This window comes from Misgurnus anguillicaudatus, chromosome 8, assembly GCF_027580225.2.
Source record: "Misgurnus anguillicaudatus chromosome 8, ASM2758022v2, whole genome shotgun sequence".
NCBI lineage: Eukaryota > Metazoa > Chordata > Actinopteri > Cypriniformes > Cobitidae > Misgurnus > Misgurnus anguillicaudatus.
This window is the reverse complement of record NC_073344.2, coordinates 30692845-30714024: the sequence shown is the minus strand read 5'-3', so window position 1 is coordinate 30714024 and position 21180 is coordinate 30692845. Positions and strand designations below refer to the sequence as shown.

The 21180-nt window shown below is 38.6% G+C and overlaps 1 protein-coding gene across 1 annotated transcript in view; it reads right to left on the bottom strand.

The window, feature by feature from the left end:
- Positions 1–21180, bottom strand: part of LOC129450441 (protocadherin-9) — a 348752-nt gene that overhangs the window by 252420 nt on the left and 75152 nt on the right. The window contains exon 3 of the mRNA XM_073870700.1: positions 12573–12674. Within this exon, the coding sequence (XP_073726801.1) occupies positions 12573–12674 (102 nt within the window). The remainder of the gene's footprint in view (positions 1–12572; positions 12675–21180) is intronic.

Here is a 21180-nt window from a genome sequence, read left to right as displayed (position 1 = left end):
ACTAGGTGACACCATCTGTTTCCACAGATGACAACACATTTATTAATAATTCATAATATTAGGGTAATTAATAATTCATTGTCATTAACGAAATGGCTTTTGGCTGACATCACCAAACTCTTGCTTGTAACAACCTGTTACACGGAGTTCACCTAACAATCAATCTCAATTTATTTTTAAAGCGTTTTTCACTTTTTTTTGCATTTTAGCAAAGCTGCTTTACATTAACATTATATAGAGTAGTACAGGTGATTACATGCCGGAGAGATAAAATATTTTTGTAGGTTAGCAGGACACTGGTTACCTGGTTAAAAAGCCCGTTTATTTTTCTTACAAACTTTTGGATTATTGCAAAAATAAACTAAAGTTAATAAACAAATTAGTAAATTAGTAAATAATTAATAAGTTAATTTAGTTAATAAACTAAATAAAGTTTATGACACACATTTTGTCCAACAAGACAACTTTTATGATTATATTTTGAAGTCTGAATTTGTATGTTTTCATTTCTAGTAAACACATTTAGACTTCAAAATTCATAAAAGTTGTTTTCATTTGTTGGACAAAAAAGTGACATAAACATTTGTTAAACACAGAGATTATTTGCTGCTATAATCCAGAAGTCTATGGGAAAAATGAAAGGGCTTTTTTGCAAGGTAACCAGTGTCCCGTTAACTTCCAGGTTAGCCTACAAAAATACGTCATCCCCGTGGCACGCATAGACCGTAAAAAATATGGACGTAGTGTCTGTGATGTCACCCATAGGTATTTAAGCCAATAGTTGGCGGTGCCTGCTGTCGCCATCTTGGTAGTGCATCACCGCGAATCACTTGCGGATAACCGAAAATGGGAAAATTTGGGACGTGGGTGAAGCTGAGGTGGCTGGTTGCTGAAACCACGCCCCCTAGCTTGATTCTAGTGACAGTGGCAGTTCCCCTGTCACTCAAGTGGCCACGCCCTTAATTATGCAAAACTTTAAAGCTTAATATAATTTAAACGGATAAGTTACAAAAAAATATCCCCTTAAAGTTGTCATGAAGTGCAAAATTTGTTTATATAGACCAAAATCACTTTTTGTACCAGGCTGTAAACAAATTTTTTTTGCGTAAATTTTGCCATTTTAAAAATGGGGTTCTATAAGAATTGATTCCCTTTTGGAGCCTGCCTCTAGCGGCACGTCAATGAATTGCAGTTTAAGTCACTTCCCTATTGCCTATTTTTAACAATGGGGGCCTCCTTAAACTTCCAATGGGGCCTTAAAATGACTTAAAAATTTTCAAAATAAAACAAAACAAGTATTAATATAAGCTAAAACAGTGTTTTTGATTAAATCCAAACTTTATGATTTTTTGTAGAAATTGTAAATAGGGGACCTTTAAATATTATTGTGGACAATAAGGGGGCCTTGAAATAAAAAAGGTTAAGTATATTAGCATTATCAACTCCAAATAAACAATTAGACCAACATATTCATACCACTGTGATACAAGATGGTCTATGAAAGTTCAAACTCTTTAACTCGAAAATATTTCACATTAGTCGTGAAGCTCATACAATGTACAATAAATGATTTGCGATTTTTCATTCTGACTTTATACAGATACTGGACATGCAGGTTTTGCCAGGATATCTGTTAAAGTGTAGTTTACCTATTTGTCAGATTAAAAACCTGGCAAGGTAACAAACTCTTTTTTTTTAAATATGGAACTGTGCCATCAGGCCAGATGCCTCGCAGACAACGGAGACCAAAAGAGACAGAAATTGCCTGAAGTAGAACAAACTTACTTTCCTTTGGGACAAGCTAATTATTTCGATAATTACTATCTGAACTCTTCATCCGAATAGTGACAGCCAGACGCCACAGCTGGTACATCAGGCCACAAACACACATTCATCTAGAACACAAACGCATGAACACACAATAAATACGCAAGGTAGCCGGCTACAAACATGCAGACGTTAATCAACTTCCTATTCAAACGACCGCTTAGTCGTGATGGTAGTTGACCTAAAAGTTTCTTCACACCACAATGAGAAATTTCCCTGATCACCCACTTATTAAACAACACGGCAATGAATCTGTCCAAAATTTCCATTTATAGCAAATATATACTGTTTTCTGTAATTGATAGACTCAAAGAAGTAGCGCGTATTGACACACAAAGACACATACACTTGACCTTCTGGCTTTCTCTAATGCAATGTTAATAACTTAACGCTTGCATTGAATTTGTTTCAGACCTTAGGGTGAAATTTTGCATGAACACAAGCAAACTGGCTGAAGATATCCGACTGGCTATGAAACCGGCTGCTATACACCTAGATACAGTAAACGACAAGCGGCGAATAATTCTCAAGTCGTCCTGCCAACCATCATTCACACAGACTCCATCCAAAAGACTGTATGTGCAGTACTCTCTGCGTCTTGCATCTGTTTAAAAATAGACAATGGAGGATGTTTACGAGGGTGTCGTGAAGTCTATTAAAGGATTGAGATGCAACAAACACGAGAGGGACTGACAGGTTGCGGTGACGAGTTGCGATATGGCATCATCAAAGATCGGCAAGCATGACAACATGTACAAAATCAACTTCTCTTGTTGGGATTGTGACTGTCAAAATCTGGCAACCCTTGTCCTTTATAGCCATCAAACAACATGACATTTTCTCTCTCACACACACTTCATCTGAAGCAAAATACCATCATGCTGTTATCGACTTGACATTGATTTTTAAAGTATACGGCGGAGTCAGAGAGACGTAAAATGCAAGTTTTAGTATCTGATAATAAAATATAACCACACAAAATAGGCCGTCATTGGAGCGTGGAGCTAAAAGTCGAATGACCCAACACTGTTTTTATGGTACTGAAAGAACCGAGAAGCGAGATATTTTAAGGGTAGCACCTGTGGGCCCTGCTTTCTAAACTAATGTAAGAGCACTTATAAAAAAAGGTCTTGCGCCTGTGATGCCGATGCTACTTTCAGGGAAATGTTTCAAACCATCCATCTTCGCCAAATAAAAGAGCACCCTTCACCTGTAGATTCCTCCAGGAGTGACCACTTATCTCAAGTAACCAGCTCCTCGGTTAATAACAGAAAGAGAGAGCAAATAAGAGGGAAGTGTGGTAAAAGAATCAAAAATAAAAACCGAAGAAGAAATTGACAATGAAAAAATATGAGAGAGAGGCAATAAGAAAATGGTAGAAAATGAGGTTGGGGCTTCGAAAACAGAGTCTGCAACTTAATAATGACAAAACTTGGTTTGAAACAACTAAAGGGGTTTTAGTTCCAACAAAATCCTTGAAAAGGGTTTTAATGTATGCCGCTAAATGCCAACAATGTGACTTATTTCCTATGCATAAAGAGTTGTGCTCATAAGTTTACACACCCCTTGCAAAAACAAAATAAAAACACGATGGATTGTAAAACTTAATTTTTCAACCCAAGGGATAAAAAAAAACTAAGCATTGTGACATGGCTTTTGCATCACTATGAATATGCTAAAGGTACCCCTACACTGTAAAAGTGGAAAGTTGGATCAATTAAAACAATTCCTTCAGTTGGTTAACCCCAACAAATTTTTTCAACTTACATTTTTTGCCTTAAAGGGATACTTCACCGATTTAGCATTCAGCTTTGTATCTGTAGAAACCCAGCAGTATTACTGAATGACCATGTTTCCCTCCATCATTTCCCCCTGAGAGAAGAGATATCTGCATTTTGGTTCTGCAAAAAAGTCCTCCGATGATGCAAAAATCGTCATATTACATCATCGGAGGACTTTTTTGCAGAACCAAAATGCAGATATCTCTCCTCTCAGGGGGAAATGAGGGAGGGAAACATGGTCATTCAGTAATACTGCCGGGTTTCTACAGATACAAAGCTGAATGCTAAATCGGTGAAGTATCCCTTTAAGTAAAACTATTTTAAGTTGAATAAACTTAAATTTTTTGGGTGTTACCGATTGAAGTAATTTCAAGTTGATCCAACGTACACTAGAGGTCTTCAAGGGTCCACTTAGATGTAATAACCTGAGGTCCAACCCGAAACCCAAGCGGGTTTGGGTCTTAAAGTTTTATGTGGGCCTTGAACAGGTAGCAGCCTTGGATTATTTAAAATTAATGTATTTTTGCCGAACGGACGTGAGATGACCCAAACTCGAGTCCAATCAAAGTAAAAAAAAATGCCACTGGTTCGCGTCGGACTCGTATCTAATTTTCTCGCGTTTGTCTCGGGTCGGGTCTTTCTTTTAAAAAAAATATTTATGCACGTCAAGTTCGGATAAAAAGTGATTCGGGTCATTTCGGGTCGGGAACATTTCTTTCAGGGTTCCCACACCTTAGTTTCCCACACACTTTCCATGTCCAATACCTCAAATTCAAGGACTAAATGTGGGGACACATTTCAAATGAGAGCAAGGTTACATTGTGTTACCTTTTAAGTATTGTTACAGCTCCCTTTTGAGAGAACTTGCACTGTGCACTGCGGTGACACTTTGGGGACGCCTCCAGGGGTAAGTGCGTCTGAATGCGTATATCAAATTCAACCAATGGTGAGGCTTAACGACAAAGACAGGGTGACGCGGGAGCCAGGAAGAATATCGCTATCTGAAATATTGCCAAAGACAACGTTACAGGGACGCAGGAAGTATGGCAAGGGAGACGCAGCGTCTCGTTCCCTTCTCAGGGAACAACAGCTACATACGTAAGCAGAGACGTTTTCATGTGTCAAACACAACTATGCAAAAAAGCATTTTGGAATAAATCAACATCCGCATACAGAAGATATAAGCATGTAAAGCGAACAGTTTAGCACGTGTCCATAAAAAGTCTAGAATTTAAGCACTTTCAATGACCTGTATCTATGTATTTATATTTTCAAAAACTTCCCAGGGCCTTGAATTTCCCCTCCAGATTCACAAACTTTCAAGGATTTCAAGGACCCGTGGGAACCCTGTTCTTTGGACCCGAGTAGACCTCTAATGTAAGCGTCACTATGTAGATGAACTAGGAATCCCAATGCTTCCCACAGGTAACCAGGCGTCCTTTACAGTGGGGGAAAAGCGATTTAAAGTTGTGATCAAGTTTTTCGATCAGGATCGTATTTCCACGTGAAAAAAATATCACATGATAAAAATGGTGGGTGTGGCTTGTGCTTTGACTGCATATAGTAAAAGTAGGCATTTAATTTAGAAATGGCAGCAGACTGACAGATTGAGGGGGCGGAGTTAACGGATGCTCCCACCCAAGCAGTCTAGCTGACATTATCGGAAAAGATTTTGATTGAAGTTTATGAGGGCCCATGCATTTTAAAATAAAATAATGACTTGCACGGATCAATTGTTTACAATAAACTGCAGTATTACATAAAATTGTCGAAAATTTACAAAAAGTAACGCTAAAGGAGGGGATACCCTATATGTGACACAAAAGGCGTGTCACAATGTGATGTTTTTGACAACTTGGGCGTGAGAACTGTACTCCCTGAATAAGAAATTTCACGTAATAGTCAAAATAGCAGAATTTATGCACATTTTAAATGTTTTAAAAAGTTTTAAGAAGTTGACATTTACAACTTTTATGATGAATGAGTGATTGTATGTTTTGTTATCCCAGATAGCAAAAAATATCCGCATGGCTTCTTTATGCCGCCAGCCCCAAGCTGTCGGCTATAGGTGCGTCCCGCTGGCGGGGATAAAACTTTTGCCGCCGAATACGTCACTCCCATTTGTTGCGAAATGCCGCCAGCATGCAGCCGGCAGACCGACTGCTTAATTCATGCAAAAGCGGCTGTCGCCAGCGGTCCGCCGTCAGACCTGTTTGCGATTACGCCCTTATGACGCTTACTGCCTCCAGAGCACCGCCGGTGGTCCGCCGACTCATTGCTATCTGGGTACTTCCTTTAGAGTCTCTGGAGCCGTCCAACTTTAGAAGGAAACACAATGCATTAAGAGCTAAGGTTATGTAAAGTTTCGATCAGGATGATTTGTATAAATGTTTATGATTTTGTGATCTGGGAAATATGCAAATATGTTATGCGGAGGAGACATTTACATTTATACTGTAGCTATGGAAAGCTATGGACTGTAAATGAGGGCTTTTGTGTGAACTAATCATTTAATACTATAGCAAGTTTTATTCTGACTTTTACATATAAAGTTCAACTCGGTGAATACATTTGGTCGAGCTAATGTAATCGCAGAGATTCAGCCCCTGGAGTATCTATAGTCTTTACTTAAGAAAAGGATCCATTTCCTATCCAATATCTCTGAACAGAAATGGTAGCTCTTCACACATGCATAATTCACGAGGTCTCTTTCTTCTTACAGTAAATACACCTTACTTTATAAAGAGGGTATTGACCAACTTTCGAAAACGCTTAGATGCAATCTTTCTTTGACTCAAACTAGGCTAAAGCTTTGGTGTTTATGCAAAAGTGCTTTTGTAAAAAGGAACCAAATGCTACATGTTATGTTATTTGAGGTCAGGTTTCCTGGTGAGATCTCACACTTGTTAATCGTAACTAATGTAACCCCTCGGATCGCTCAGAGTAACGCAGCTTAGCTGATTTCCATCTTGCCGGTATAAATAAATTGGGTCTTGCCTGTCTTCGCACCACCCTGTCCCGACAGCAGGTCAATAAATCAATAATGCGTGCACATACAAGAAAAAGCAATTCAAAGTTGCCATTTCCATCCCCAAGCATGTTCCTACAAGCTCAGAAACATTTCTCTTCATTGCTGACAGGTCTCTCCAGACAGTCTAGCACTGCTTCATGCATATTCGCGGACATGTTGGGCGACAAAGCAGCTGGAAATGTTAACGTCAATCCCACAATTCCCTGCCTATCTGCGAACCATCAGGATATGGAGTTTCTTCACATATCAATGACAAATTCAACTTATTCTACTGGGAAAATGATTTAAAATGACAATCAAATATTTGTTGTAGTGTGTTAACGGGAGATATAACCAGAAGTGGAAAAAGTACTAAAATATTGTACTCAAGTAAAAGTACAGTTACTTTAATAATATTTTACTTAAGTAAAAGTAAAGTTACTTGTCTAAAAATCTACTCAAGTAAAAGTAAAAAGTAAGTCATTTTAACTTTACTCAGAGTAAAAGTTACTTTTTTACAGCGGGAGAGGTGGAGGATTCTAGTATAGTTCAAAAACGACAAGCGAATATACATCTCAAACTAGTTGTTTTTAATTGTAGGAACATCTTTACAATTAAAGTGCAATAACAAAAAGTTAATAAAATAACAAGCTTTTTTAACGTAAGAAACATTTATGGAATTGTTTAATGATTTTTACAGGTGAGTTATGCACTTTTGAAGGTGGTCAGCAGCTTGTAAATACAATCACTATAGTAAGGTTGTAATTGATGTATTGCTGGTAACATACATTATTTTATTAAACTATATATAGTTTAAATGAGCATATAATGAGATGAGTGCCATGTCTATATACATTTGACACGTTTATTATCTACGTACTTCCCTGACCTGGGTACCTGTTGACCTTTATTCTTCTTTCTCTCTTTCTCTCTCTCTCTCTCTCTCTGCAATGTCTAATGACCTGCGCATTCTCGAGGACGTTTTGAAGTTGTGTTTGACTTGACGCGAAGCTGCTAGACCTCGGAAGATAATGCGCATGGTATTAAAAACGCGCCGTGCAATTTCGTACTTAAGAGCATGAATCCTACCTTTCATAGAAATGAAACACTAGCTTCGCGTCAGTGGAAAGTGGTCGCTTAAATATGACCAGCGGTTTCTTTCATAAGATTTGAACTGAGGTGGGTCTGCATTAGCGCGCGCCTGTCTCGCCCGTCTCCATGGTTCTTTTTGCGCGTTCCCCCGGGCCCCGCCCATTTACATCTGTTACGCGTCTTTATCACCTTGCTTTTTAAAATATTGTTTTACTCAGTAACGGATATGATTTAAAATGTAGCGAAGTACAATACTTTAAATAAAACACACTTAAGTAAAAGTAAAAGTACAGATTTTAAAAACTACTCAAAAAAGTAAAAATACACAAAAAAACTACTCAATTACAGTAACATGAGTAAATGTAATTCGTTACTTTCCACCTCTGGATATAACTAACAGTGCGTGGGCTTCGGTATGGTACAGGGTGTATAGCTAAAGGATGCTCTCTGGATATTGTGCACTTATTCCAAAACTAATGCATTCTAATGGATAATACGCCATGTCTTGGGTGCAACTGACCGGAGGTTAATCACGATGCTGACCTTTGAAAGAGGACGAATGAAGAAACAAGATATATTGCGCATTCACACTGACCTCCGGACAACAAGCAATATGTTCCCTGAATACAACCTTGCTCATAATATGCGCATAATTCGCTTAGCAATTCAACGGAATTTGATTCAGGGTGGTTTTCAAAGCCATTTATCAAAAAATTTTAGGTATCGATATTCATTTGGAACACAAACAGCTCTGTGCATGTATCCAGAATAAATTAAATAACAAAAAAAGGAGGCCGTCTGACCCAAACACTACTGAGCTGAAAAGACGACAGAAAACTCAATAGTTAAACTGTCTCTTTTAGTCACCGGCTTGATCTTTGTCCAACTTCAACTTCCTTTAAACATCAGCTGTTGTTCTAATAACAAACTTAAATGACTATAACCCGTGACCCTCTGGTAGTCACATTGACAAGTAAGTGACTTATGGTGACCTACCTTGAAACGACCCCTGAGACCCAACAGGACCCGGTGTAACTCTTCGACAGGGCTAACTGGTCAGCTGACAACAGGGGTCAAAATGAGGCTTTACCTCATGTTCCAACAACTCAACCATCTGGAAGCCTATAAAGCCCTACTGAAAAGACCAGCTTGGTCTTAGCTGGTTAAGCTGGTGTATCAGGCTCATTTTAGAGGGGTTTTGGCCACTGGGAGGCCAGCTGACCCACCAGCTTATCCATGCTGGAAGACCAGCTTAACAAGCTACTTCCAATCCTGGCCAGGATTTTGGGTGTGTCCTGCAGAAGTCGCATTTGACGGCCGCATACGTCATCAAGGTACTCATATTTATATATATATATATAAGCCACATAGGTTGAAAGCATGTCTGAAGGGTGTTGTTAGTCATGACATGAAGTCAATGCAACCCTTCAGTCGTGACTTATTCACGATACAGCACTTGCCTCAAGTACCAAATTTCATTCACTAAGTCACTAAGCAATACAAATGTTATTGCAAAATAAAAATTTGCGTTCATAAAGTAAAATCACTATAAGCCTTCCTTCCGCTGGAAAAATAATCCATGCCTGACTGTGCCCAGCAACGGAATGTTATATAGTTTTAGTATATACATATTTCAATGCAATTATCAAATCTACTTAATTTCATCTGCAGTAGCAATCAGATACGCTTCGCTCACCACATAGTAAACACCAACACAATATCCAAACAGCAGAGCCAGCAGATCTATGAACTGAGATCCAGAAAGCGTTCAGGACAGATAGTTAGCAATCCCTCACTCCCTTATCGTCACCCCTTTGAGGCATTAACCTTACAGAAGAGATTCAGCACAAGTACATCCTCTTCTTTCACCGAGCGGTCGTTTTCATTATCAGCTGGCCAGCGTTCCTGCTAAACGCTCAATACTGCACCTTAGACAAAAACCGGTACTGTTGCACTTACTGCACCACTGAACCTTAAACATACACACTGTACGGGTCTATAGCTAAATCCGTATGTATTTGCATAATAAATATTGTATACTGCATGCTTTTAAATAATACCCACCTAATTTACTTGAATTTGTAAAAATGACCCTATTTGTCTGGGAGCAAAACAGGCTATTTTAATGTCTGTAGCTTTAAATGCAAATGAGCTACAGCTCCTCACTTCCTTAAAAACAGACAGCGCTTTCAGTTCAAATAAATCTGATTAATACAGTTTGAGACAATAGAGTCTAGTGGACAGAGTACAATTTACTGAGGGTGTTAACTATGGTAATGCAAGACTGAAAGTGGGCGGGGTTTTATCAATGTGACCTCACATTGATAAGAGAATCAATTAAAAAACAAGGAGTGGGTGGATTTTTTTTATATTGTAGGGTGGTTGTGTTCACACACTGCCAACACACATTATAACCAAACAACTTTGTAAAAATGGATTTTGCGTGATAGGTGTTCTTTTTAAGTCTAAGTACTCACAAGGGACAAATGTTTATATGTATTGTGCGTTTGCTTCACATGCCATCGTCATCGACTTCATCTTCTGTGCACTTAGAGGATTTTGCTGAAAAATCGGTTTAGTAGATTCTGACAACAAAGCCTCAGCCTGGGATTAAGCTGATTTGAAGCAAAGATTTTGATAAACATATCGTCGCTGTCTGATGAAAACAACGCATGTCCATTTTGCCGATTTTGAGATTTTTCGACGGATTGAATGTCCAGGTTAATTTCCGTATACCGTATGCTTCACATATCTAAATGGCCAATGAAAAGTTGAGAAATCATGTCATCTGATTTTCACGTATATCCATTTGGTGTCAAAGCTGTCAATCACGCCGCGTATCTCCTGCCCTGTGAAAGCATCCCGCCGGTCTCGTAAAGTTTTATCGAAGCTCAGCACTGGATAGCCGAATAAACATAGCCTGGTGAGACAATGACTTTTTCTTAATCGAGGTAAACGTTTCCCCCTGACGCCAGACGTACGTCTAGGAGTGACAAAATTACTGTAGGACTGTGCAAACAAAGTATCTGTCTAGCATTACCATGTCAGTGTATTGATTCATTGTCCCTTCATAGTTTGCAAGAGACATTTAATACATGTATAATTCATATTAAATAGCGTATTTAATAAACTAAGACGTAGGCTAGTTACTAAACTGAGCGTATTCATCTGTCAATATATAACGCGACTTGGCCATTCTAATTAATGATGGGAAGAACGCGTATCGACCACCGTTACTGTAAAATATGCACATATGTCCATTTAAACTCAATTTTAGTCAAATGTGGATTATATCATTTCACTGGCAAGAATATGGTTACATGTAAAGATGCCGTACCAAGTATGACAACGCTACATTCAACTGCTTTTGAAATCCGGTGTTTTTTCACTTCCTGAAAAGTAACCGTTTCGGACATACGTGACCGGGCAGCGACAATATGTATGTGCATTTTGTATACGGTCTTTAATGTCTTTTGTTTACCATGTCTTATATTCTGTATTTCCACAAACAACCAAAATGTACAGATTTGTTACAGATTCTGTAAATATGTTCAGATTTGATGCGGAGACATCTGTGTGTATTTGTGCATTTGTGTGACTGACTCTCCGATTGGCTCGTTCACCCTTGGACAACGCGGGCAAGTGTCCATTCACACTACAGTAATGAGGAGAGATCCCATTGAAACACCGCTGGGATTGGCCGCACTGTCAGGTTCTCTTATACATTGTGACATTTGGCAGCATCCGGGTCGCCTGTCCCTTGAGAATATTCCTACCACAGGCAGTGCAGATCCATATTCCCTCCGGCAGTGGGAAGCAGTGACACGGAAAAAAGACATGCAAGGCACGGACGTGGCAAAATGTTGATTAGGAATGTAACGCACATACTGAGAATGAGGCTGAAGGAGCGTGGCATGGTGACCATACAGCGGACGTGATGAGAGTCTTAAGATCGCTTGGTCGATAACAAGGCAGAAATGACAAGAAATGTCTTTCATCACCCAAACTTCTAATGCATCTGATTTAAACACATAGCTGTTGGATAAGAGAATTAAATCCTTAAAAAGCATTTGGGCACTTTTGGAAACTGATCGAAACGCATGAAATATCAAACCAATTGGCATTTGCAAACAAGATTTTAATTTTTTTGTAGGTCAAATAACTTTGTCTCCAGAATCTTTTTAGCATTTAAACTCAAACCTTTTTGTTAATCTTAAATGTCATGTGGTTAATTTAAAGTTAAATTAGTGTCCAAATACTTTTTAGGGCCACTGTACTGTGCACATCATCCGAACATCTCTCAGTATAACACTAAAGGTCATTTGCTAAAATGCTCTCATGTTGACCCTACCAAACAGCCAATAATTAACATTTCCATTTCCAGATAAATATCACTTTACAAAAGCAGTACACTGTGCTTGCAAAAGACAAGTATCGGCTGACGTAATTGGTCAAGACTTTGCCTCGGATAAACAATTCGACTCAGAATCTGGAGTTTCAAATGCTTTTCTCAAAAGCGACCACAACATTAAGATTTCAAGCTTGAGATTTTAATAACAGCTGAGAACTAAAGAAACCTAGGAAAACAAGCATCATTATGGCAACCGAACCACTTCGATTCCCAAAAGACCAGAATCCCAAACTCCAGGACACACTCAGGTAATGGGAGCTATGGGAGTTATGTGTGTTTAAGCAAGAGTAGCTCGGTTCTAATGATGCACGGTGAAGATACGCTTGTTAGAGGTTTCCAAAAAAACCCATAAACAGAGAAGACATAAACAAGCAGGTGAAAGGTGTGTTTCTGGAAATCTCTAATGATGCCAGCATTTGCCATTGAAATTATTTAAACATGGGTTACTCACCAGAGGTGTACAGGGCGTCCAGTACTCCGGGTTCAGCTCGGCTCTGGAACGAAGGTCCAGATAGTCGGGGTTCAGTTCGGTACGGGCACGGGTAAGCGTTCCCTTAAAAAACAAGAAAAGTTAGTTACAGGTCCACTCAGAAAACACAAGGTGGTAAGAAAGTAATCTTGTTAAAGATATAAAAGCAGTGGTTCAGAACTGGAGGCACTTCCTTTAAGTTGAAAGCACTTGATTTGAGCTAAAGATTATTTATGTTGTCTGTTGCTTAGGTATAAAATGGCTGCCTGAGGGTGTTGTCAAGATGTTTGACAAAGAAACAGATTTGCCCTAAAGCAAGTCCATGAAATTTACATTGAAGTTGTGTTGCTGTTTGCTTGGCTTTATTGCCTTTTAACTGATACAAGTATAATATTTGGTCCTTTTCTTGGTAAGAACCAAAGGTATTGATTACTTTTTCTGCACTCACAGGTGTATCAAAAGTTTGTCGAAAACACCATTAAAGCACTTGTTAAAGCCAGAACATCAAAATCAGTCAAAAGCTGCGTTTCCATTAAAGATTTGCTCACAATTTTAACGTTTTTAAAATGTTGACAAAAAACAATTGCGTAATGACAGCGTTTACATTAACCACTTTTGTCTAGCGATAAGTCAAAAACTATGCCGATGTGTGTGTTTGACTTCATACAGAGCCGTGTGGACCGACATGCGGATGACATTAAAGCAATAAGCAAGAGTGACTCGAAAGCATACCGAACAGCAGACTCCCAAATAGCTCCTATATGTGATGTCATGTGCTTGTTGGTTCTTGTGAAACCACATGAAGTCGAACACACCTCAAACGCATCAAAATCGCGTCTACCGCATCTAGATTGCTGCTTGAACAGTTTGAGTTTACTCGCTTTATTTGCGCGTGAAATTCAAGGAAATTCGTGTCATGGGAGGGGCTTCTGCGACTCCATTCGCTTTCTGTAATCACGTCACTACTAGAGCAAGTTTCCGAATGGTTTCCGCCAAAGTTCAAATTTTTCGACTCGCGTTAGGGTTAAATTCGCGTCTACCGCGCCGTGCAAAACGCCTTATTCGCTCCGCGAGACCTCCAGACACGCGTCAACGCATCTTCGCATTGACTTAACATTGAAATCACTCGCGATTGACGCCTCTACCATGGCTGGTGTAAACGCAGCATTACTCTGGGTTCACACCAGACGCGTTAAATTCGCATCTATTGCGCGTAGTTGGACGCTTGAACATTTTAAGTGTACTCGCTTCATTCGTGCGTGAAAGACACATTCATGCACATCGAAACATTCATGCAGAAATTTGTGTCATGGGAGGGGCTTCTGCTCTGCTCTGCTCGCTCTCTGTAATCACGTCAGAACTAGAGCAAGTTTCTAATTGGTTAACACGGTGTGTTATTCCGGCAAAGTAAAAAATTTTGACTCGCGTGTTTGCCGTGGCAACGCTAAATTTGCGTGTACCGCGGCGTGCTAAATGCCTCATTTGACTGCCCAGGATTGCCCAGGATTGCGTCTACCGCGGCGTGCTAAACGCCTCATTTGTGCCGCGAGACCTCCAGACAAGCTTTAACACGTCTGTACATTGACTTAACATTAAAATCACTCCTGGTTGACGCCTCTACCGCGGCTGGTGTAAACGCAGCATTACTGTGGGTTCAAACCAGATTTGCGCTCGCTTCCTGTAATCATGTCACTACTAGAGCAAGCTCCTGATTGGTTAACACACCGCGTTTTTCTGCCAAATTTCAGATTTTTCAACTCGCTTGTTTCCCGTGGCAATGCTCAATTCGCAATTCGCGCATCCGCGCGTCTTTACATTGACTTAACATTGAAATCACTTGCGCTTGACGCCTCTACCGCGGCTGGTGTGAACGCAACATTAAGGTCTTGTCCTCCAACTACACATACTGCGCTATATTTAAAAAATGATCATGTGACCTACAAATGCGAAAAAAAATTCCATTTCAGTTTTGCTATATATTCCTTTTTCATATTGCCTGAAAAACCACCTCACCAAAATATAATTTTTTTGCAAACTTGCTGTGTTTCCATTAGGGGCATTTTCAATTTCAATTTGCTATTTCAATTTGCGAATTTGAAACGGGGTTAGTGATTTGTGCTTTACAACTTTGTGAACTAAAACTACGACAATAAAACATTGATATGTTTCAACTTTCTCTATCCATAGAAAAATACATCAACTCTTGAAAGAAAACTACTTTAAGTTAAGTTTCAATTCTTTGAAAGAAACATTAAATAATAGTTGTTATCGGGGAAAAGACAGACAGAGAATGATCTTCTAAAAACTGAACTAAAAAAAATGTTTCTGAAAAATTTTGACCCTGTGTTGTGTGTCTAATTTTTTACAAGTAAGCGTAAAATTACAGGGCTCTCAATTTCCAAACACTTGGTCAACCTGAAAGCCGGCAAATTACCCAAAGCTTTTAGAGGTGAGGCGGAACTGAAGATGTTTTCTTCTCCACGTTTTGTGTCCCGACTGATTATATCTCCTTTGAAAATGAAATTGCCTTTATAAGCATACGCTGTTTGTGTTCGACAAACCTTTTGCCGAGAATCCGAGCAAAATATTCAGCCTTCAAATCAAGTCTGCCCTTTGTAAAGTAATCTGCCCCCCCCCTCTCTCTCTCTCTTATTTTACATGCAATACACAAAGAGATGCATATGAAACAAACACATATGAGTGGTGACATTTCAGCTGATATTAGAGTGATACTCAAGCAGGAAAAGCAATCAAAAAGGCTTTGGTGGAGCCCTGGCAGTCTCATTGAAATTCAGGAACAAAGAAAGAAAAGTCGAAGCATATTGCTCGTTGCACAGCCTTGAATTAAAACCTAAATGCTTACGTGATTGAAAGAAAACAAACCAACAAACAAAACAAATAAAGGGTTTTATATATTCATTCTTACAGATCTGAGCACGAAAAACAAGACTTTGAAGTAAAATAAGGCTTGCATAAAAGTCCAAGTCACGTGAAAGACCAAAAGACGAATGACCCGAAAACAACAATACAAATGTCCTCAATCCATTATAAAAACCAAGTGAATGGTTTATTTGCTTCAGAATGAGCAGTTTTTCATTTTCCACCTCTGTCCGTCCCTTAGCGGCGGACCTAACCGAATACGGTGAACTGCGGTGATGCGAGCAGCGTATGATGTATACCGTAATTATCTGTTGATTTACAAAATGGCCACCCAGTAATGAGCCAGGGCTGAAGAGAGCCCAGGGCATATATCACTGTCTCTAACCCCAGAATGCCTCAGAGAGCGCTCTCGCTCTCCATCTTAAATGTGATATTTATCTGTTTCTCTCTCTCATCATCTCTCAACACTTTGCGTGGTGAAATCTGAAGTTATCCGTGCTGTGCCAAGGCATCAAAAAGTCTTTCTTTCCACCATCGTGTGTATATTTATTTCGAGTATTTGTCTGGGAGCTAGTGCTGCCTACGCTTTGTGTTTTAATTAATGTCACGTTGACCTGGACAACACACTTTGGCAGTTGGCAAAGTCGCTTAATGCCAGCGTGAATCTCTCCTCTACCCATTAGTGAGCGAGCAGGCAGGGAAAACAAAGTGCTGGCTTATATTTTTACTATCGTTTTTGATTTTTTACATGTTTGACTGTAATCTAAGTTTGGCGCGTACAAGGAGCGTGTACAGTGTTAGGAACGAGGTTTCTGTGTTTGAGAGCTTTCTCGAGAGCAAGATGTGTGATCAAAGCCAGACAGAAGCTGTTTCCATCCTTTAAAACTAAGAGCTGTCTGTCTTTCATTCCCTCAAAGCATGTTCGACTGAACTCGACATTTCCGTGGCTGTAAGGAAAAGCAAAAAAAGAGCGCTTGTGTTATCCAATAAGAAAGAAATGTACTGTAAATGGAGTCTAAGTATAGAAATCTTGAGTGCTTCGGTTTTTCTCCTATGCACACTGTTGCTGTAGTTTTGCATTATTTAGACGGTACATTATCGTAACATTTGAGCCAGTTTAATTAATCTTTCTGCTGGTGAATTTTATTTAACAATGCAGTTTAAAAAAAAAATACCTTACATATATAATTTATTTAGAAAAAAAACTCTAAATGGGGTTGCATACTGGGCGAGAAGCGCTGCGTCACGTGTAGGACAACTCGCACACCGGACATTAAATAGCGCGCACTTAGTCAGACAGAGTCTACTTTAATATGCAAAATATGCGTCATTAACTTTTTTTGGACAAATATGATGTTATTTAATGTGTTTACATTCATAGTAAATAATATGTATAAATATTTTTAGATAAATTGCGCGAAGCAGCGCTTCTCATCCGGTTTTATCTTTGGTTTTAACTTTTTTATTGCCTCCTTACGACAAATTGCTTTATTGTTTCCTAATCGTTGTAAGTCACGTTGGATAAAAGTGTCTGCTTAATGCCTAATAGTAAATGTGCAGTTTATCGATTAAAAAAAAATGAAATTTTCTGTGCAATACATAAAATTACTTCATTTAGGTTTCAGTGCATAATTTTTAACTTATACATAATTTATAAAAAAATATTGCATTTACGCATTTGGCAGATGCTTTATTTCAAAGCGACTTACAGTGCATTACAAGTAGGGCTGGGCTGATACCAATTTTTCATGTCTGATACCGATGTCGATACCACAACCTTCAGTATCTGTCGATATCGATCCCGATCCCAATCCAATAACATCTCTATCGCCCTTTTAATCAATTAAGCTGCAAATAACACATTTGTTAGCCATAAAAATGTAAAGTAAATGTGTGATGTAAACCATAACTTAAAGCTCACTTAACACATGCTGTTTCTGCACTCCTGATGTTAATCTGGAGTACCTATAGAGTAGTATTACATCCTTTATATCTCCAAAGAGTCTTTAGTTTAATCAGATTTATAAAAGAAAGACTATCCTTACAGATTCTTTCTGATAATGTACAAAAAAATGAAGAAGGAGGAGTTACTACCGCGGGTGGAGCGAGTACGAGTCATGCAACACTATACAACACTGTTTTAACTTATGATTCACTACATGTTTGTGTCATTTATATAATATTATTATATTTTCAACATAAGACAGAAGTCTTACTTACCACATGCAACTCATGACCCCGTTGGGAAAATCCAGCGCATCAAACACACGCAAAACTCCGCTGCTATCCCGGATAATAAACTATATCCATTGTTTTCATAAGGCTGGCTTTCTTCTCCTTACATTCAAAAACACACTTCTTCTTTCGTGCAATTGTTGAGTTTTGAAATTAAACAAAGCTTTTGCGTGATGTTTGTAAGTTCTAGCGTCTCCGGCTTATTTACGGTTGGGCGGGGTTTCGGGGGTAAGTGCCCATAAAAAGAAGTGATACGTATAGAAACTCCTGAAACGTCAGCTGGACCCGTAATCGAAAAAACTTTCTGAAACTTGTACGAACTCTGTCGAAGTGCATTCGGCACAGAAATACTCTGTAATACACCCAACTGCTTTTTTGACACTTTGCCTACGTTTAACATGAGGAAACAACTCTTAAACTGTATTTAAGTCAGAATGCATGAAATACCATTGAACCCCACCTTTAAGTATGATAAACACCTCCAGACAGGTCTTATCTATTGCTTACGCTTAGCTACGGTTTCTACTTGCCGCACTTTACACCATGTTGCTTATGTCACGCTATTACGGCATGTTTCTCAGTAAGTAACCTTTATGCCAAGTTGCCATGACAGTTAAGGTCCGTGTTGGTATTGGATCGTACCCCCCAACTTCTATAATATTCGATCCGGCCTAATATCGGACTACTATCGATACAGAATATTGGATCGGCCCACCCCCTAATTACAAGGTATGCTTTTCTTATAATGTGTGTGTTCCTTGGATTCAATCCCATGACCTATTGCACTCCTAATGCAATGCTCTACCACTGAGCTTATATGAACTTAATCATGGGCATGGACGTGACTGCACTTATTTAAATTGCATTTAATGTTAAAATGATGCCGTACTGTATGTGATGTGTTTTCCAACTGCAGCAGCTAAAATGAGATGGTTTTCGGTTTACAAAATAGGTATCTTGCAAATCGTACGCCTGGGAACGCAATATCGATGGCTGATGAATATCAAAACTCGCAAGTTTCAGCTTTCTCCAGCACCTCATTTCTGCCGTTAATAAGGCCACATATAACTGTAATAGGTTTCCTCTACACAACAGGAGTTTCAATTAAGCTCTCCATGGCCTTGTCTGCGTCTGCCGCCATTTAAGTCGAATTAAACCACACTGCGATATAATTCACATGACATAAATGAAAGCGGTGCATGCCGATTCACGTTTTTCTTCAATCAAATATTCATGTTCTTTTATTTCTAAAGTGGGCCTACCTACTGTACTGAGTAGCACTTCAAGGTAATAAGATATTATGAATTATTATGGGTTAAGGCAATGCAAATAATTGATTTTTGTATTAGCAGACAGATGATGTAACCCAGATAAGCTCACAAAGATTTAAGTTGCCTCTGTTTTTTGGTTTGATATATGGACTCAACCTATAGCTTATCCAGAAACTTTTCATTGACCTTTAAAGTTTTTCAGAAACTATTTCTGCTGGTAAAATCCCGACATTTAAAGACTACAGGCTTATAGTACACTTTCAGAAAAAAGGGTACAAAAATGTATCATTTCTGTCTCTGGGGAGGTACCCTATGGTTCCGTTTTGTACTTTTACAGGCATACAAAATAATATAATGTGGTATCTTTATGTGTATTTTACTCTACCTTATCTATTAAAGTAAAGTACAATGAACTGTTTTGTACCCCTAAAATTTAATTTGTACAAAATTGTTCCTTTAGAGTACACAACAGGTCCTAAGACCATAATATTGTACCCCAAAAGGTACAACATTTTAATGTGCAGTACCCATAAAGGTATAAAAATGAATCTTTGTACAGTTTTGTACCTTTTTTCTGACAGTGTAGTAATGTTTGTGTATAGGAATGTGACTAATTATGTGTAAGGAATAATTGACGACGGGTCGTTGAATTATTAGAAAAAAATTAAATAATTCAACGGCCCGGAGTCAATTATTCTGCTTATGCTACAGTTACCACACCTCAAGACATCAATCACATAACATATTTAAAGGGATTCGTCCAGTTTTTGCACTTAAATCTCTATAGGACTAGGACTATTTCTTCCGCGTCTCATCCAACGGTTCTTTTGCTTGTTCCCAAACATCATTTTAAAAGAGAGGGAGAGAGAGAGATTGTGTGAACGAAGATACCTCTGTGTGTCTCTTTTATTTCCTCGTAAAATTGTCTGTCATGTTGTTTATGTTAGTCCCTTATTACAGTAAACTATTCGAAGTGATATGAAACTGTAATGTGGTCAAGAGAGCTGCCTGGAACTACGTTCGCTGTGCGTTTCCCAGAAAATAATTGCACACCTTGGAATGTTCATCAGCCAATCAGATTCAAGCATTCAACGGACACATAGTATAAATAATTGTAAGATCTTCTTATAAGGTTTTGAGCATTGCTTGCGTCACCTTGATTGTACATTTAAAAGCACAAAATGCACAATTTATGCACAGGAAATTTCAATTGCAAAAAGCAATTGATTGTCGACCCTTAAATATGAATCAGTTTATGAAAATATTAGTTGTTTTAACAGTGTTTAAGTTATTAAATGTAAACATTTGTTATGCATAGACCTAAACTTGGTAAATGCAGTACTCAAGAAACTAAAACATCAATTACAATATAATCAGTTCAATGCCATTTTTCACAATACAAGTCATTCAAAGGTTTACAAATTCAGGTAAAGATTTAAAAATAAATAAATTAACAAATTGTTTAACTAAAAAATGCCTCATCCCACGTACACATCAAACGTGGCACATCGATTCACTCGCTATAGATTACTCGCGGAATAACTTATCGCGTCATTCATATCGCGTCATTCGCATCGCGTCATTCGCATCGCGTCATTCGCATCACCCCACGTAAGCACGCGTCTGATCGCGTCTTTGCATTGACTTTGTATGTAATCTACTCGTACAAATCGATGAACTCGCGTCGTCTGGTGTGAACCCACAGTTGGACTAAATAAAATTGAGTTGCCAATACTTGGTTAATTAATATATAGTAATAATACATAAAATTAATGTATTGTGTATTACAATCTGAAGTGACATTAATCCTTTAGTGACCTAAAGCATGATCCAGCTCCCCCCAATTGTTTTTCTAGCTTCTTAATATTTCTCAGTATATTTTTCTCAGTCTATTTATTATTAATAATTTAACACAAAAGAAACAAAAAAAGTTTTTTAAATTCATTAATTGTAAAAATTGTATTGGCTCATTAAAGGTGGAGTGCACGGTATCTAAAAAACGCATTGGAAAAGAGAGTCGGGCCAAGTACCAAAACACACTCGTAGCCAATCAGCAGTAAGGGGCGTGTCTACTAACCAATATCATTGTCTGGGTTGCGTATGTGTGGGGCGGGTCTATCAAATAAAGGTCCAGATTCTATTGTGGAAGAGGCCTTTAAAGACCCAATCTGCATAATTTGTGATGCGATTGCCTAAATCTTATT